Source organism: Myotis lucifugus, unplaced genomic scaffold (assembly GCF_000147115.1).
Source record: "Myotis lucifugus unplaced genomic scaffold, Myoluc2.0 scaffold_487, whole genome shotgun sequence".
Classification (NCBI taxonomy): Eukaryota; Metazoa; Chordata; class Mammalia; order Chiroptera; family Vespertilionidae; genus Myotis; species Myotis lucifugus.
This window is the reverse complement of record NW_005871535.1, coordinates 74,446-76,995: the sequence shown is the minus strand read 5'-3', so window position 1 is coordinate 76,995 and position 2,550 is coordinate 74,446. Positions and strand designations below refer to the sequence as shown.

Here is a 2,550-nt window from a genome sequence, read left to right as displayed (position 1 = left end):
GGGGAGGGAGAGAGAGAGAGAGAGAGAGAGAGGGAGAGAGAGAAACATCGATAGGCTGCCTCTTGCATGCCCTGGCTGGAGTGCTATCCTGCACACTGCAAGGTAGAGGGAAGGCTTCGATCCTCAGTCAGGGCACATACTCAGGTTGTGGGTTTGATCCCTGGTTGGGGCAGGAGGCAACCGATTGATATTTCTCTCTCACATCGATGTCTTTCTCCCTCTCAAATCAACTAAAAAAATAAAAAAAAGAAAGATAAGCCAATAAAAAAGAGGATATACATACAGTATAATTCTATTATTTTAAAAATATATTTTTATTGATTTCAGAGAAGAAATGAGAGGGAGAGATAGAAACATCAATGATAAGAGAGAATTATTGATCAGCTGCCTCCTGCACACCCCACACTGGGGATTGAGCCCACAACCTGGGCATGTACCCTGACCAGGAATCAAACCATGACCTCTTGGTTCATAGGTTGAAGCTCAACCACTGAGCCACACCGGCAGGCCAGTAAAATTCTATTTTTATAAGACTATATAGGTAGAGATGAATTTATATATAAACATACATATACAAATGACTGGAAAGATACACATCAGAGTGTTAATAGTATTATCTCCGGATTATGTAATTATTATTAATTTTTATTTTCTCTTCCCTTTATTATCTAATTTCCTATAATAAAATTTTCTTTATTAGGAAATAGTTTTTTAAAGTAATATGTTTTATTTGGTTTATTATGCCAATATTTCTTAAGGTCCTCTTAACATTGCAGATAGATGACGCACCCTTCAGAGAAAATTGCACAAGATATTGCACATTTACTAATAAGGAAGAAAGTGAGGCGTCTCTACTTGGTAACTCAGATACTACAATAGGAACAACTGCAGAAAGTGACCAAGACCACATGGGTGCAGTCACGCTCACATGGGTGCAGTCACGCTGCTGGGCTCCTTCCCTGGTTTCCAGCTGTCAGGAGGGAGATACCTTTCAATGGAGGCTCATGACTATCGTGGAACCCACAGGCTCTCTCTGAACTTTCCAGGTTGGATCAGTCAGTCTAAAGTTTATGGAAGCAAATACACTTTCAGGTATAGGAAGTCAAGAAAGGTATTGAGGGTGAGGCAGCCAACCCACAGCACTAATATCACTGAGAAAAAACAGAATTCAACTAGAATTTACTTACCCAATCCTTTCAATTTCCTTTTTAGACCTCTTCTCTCCTTACCTTCTCCTGTTCTTCTTATTTTTTTTGCCCTCCAGTCTTAGCTAGGCTTCAAGTTTGCATGTATGTGGCTCTAAACCAAAGTGAGCAGGACTGCCAACTTGGACCTTTACTTAAACCATTCTTATGTTCCTCTATTTTTCAGATACAAATCTTGAGTTATGCTAACTCCTAGGGGCAGTCCATTTCACCTAACCTTTATAAATATTTCTGAGTGGCTACTGGTAAAATGCTCTTAATACATAGTTCACAGTCTGAAGCAGCAGTTTACATCTTTAAAAACTTAAAGGATTTTAAAGCAAGCGTGGTGAAGCTTCTTCAATAGCACCACAGAGTGAGTAACGGTGGCAAGCGGCACCTCATAAACACACCTGTAAGTGAGGTGGGAAATCAAAGATAGAAGGTACGACTCCAGGTTTCAGTTTAATATTTGGAGCACTTCTGTCAAAATCTGTCTTCTTAAAGTGCCTTGAACACAACACATCTCCTTTTTTAGGCTCCCAAAAGCCTGCAGCATTCACGTCAAGTCTTTTCATCGCTAATACCCATTTTCTTTTTATATTTTCATCTGTGGGGAATCTGGAAAAAATACAAAAAGTATTTTAAAATTAAACACTTATTGATATGATACTTGAATTAAGGAGGTGACTAAATTAACTTCTTAACCAGTCTGCTATGACTCTTGGGAAATATGACAGCAGAAACGATCAAGATTCATGCTTTTGTAACTTTCAGTTTGAACAGTCAGGTTTTTCCACTAATCATATGCTGTAGACATATGGCCCTCATTTAAATTTTTCTCATGTTATAAAGAAATTTCAAAGGACATTTAATACTGTATGGTAAGATCCACAACGGAAGGTTTTTCTGCGTCCAAGGACAGAAAATATTTGGGCAGAGGTCCTTCCTGCGGGTTGTAGACCGCGTGTAAGCAGCGCCGGCTCTGCCGGAAGGCGCGCTGAAATGCCAAGGAACGCCGGCAAACGCGGCCCTGGCAGGTTTACCTCGGCTTCCGCTCCGTTTAATGCTGGGTTTACCTTCTGAACCCAGTTATAAGCGCAAAGCTACCACTGTCACTTCCCATTTTAAGCGGAAAGGTTATTTAAAAAGGAACCGGGGAACTGAAGTCCACAACTTAAGAGTGAAGTCTAACTGCTTCTGGCTTTTGAAAGTCCGCGGCTTAACGACAGAGAAGAGTCTCACACGTGAAAAGTCAGCCCCTTCAGCTTGGAGTTGGGCAGGCAGCGGGAGGCACACCCGATGGCCGAGCAGCATTCACCATGACGTTAGCGGCTCATTCCAGGGCTGCAAGGAAGCGAACACG

The 2,550-nt window shown here is 41.3% G+C and overlaps 1 protein-coding gene across 1 annotated transcript in view; it reads right to left on the bottom strand.

The window, feature by feature from the left end:
• The window catches only part of THAP6 (THAP domain containing 6), a 12,138-nt gene that overhangs the window by 8,551 nt on the left and 1,037 nt on the right, over positions 1 to 2,550 (bottom strand). The window contains exons 2-3 of the mRNA XM_014445931.2: positions 2,430 to 2,531; positions 1,598 to 1,805 (exon numbers count right to left, since the gene is read on the bottom strand). Coding sequence (XP_014301417.1) covers positions 1,598 to 1,762 — 165 coding nt within the window. The 5' untranslated portion in view covers positions 1,763 to 1,805; positions 2,430 to 2,531. The remainder of the gene's footprint in view (positions 1 to 1,597; positions 1,806 to 2,429; positions 2,532 to 2,550) is intronic.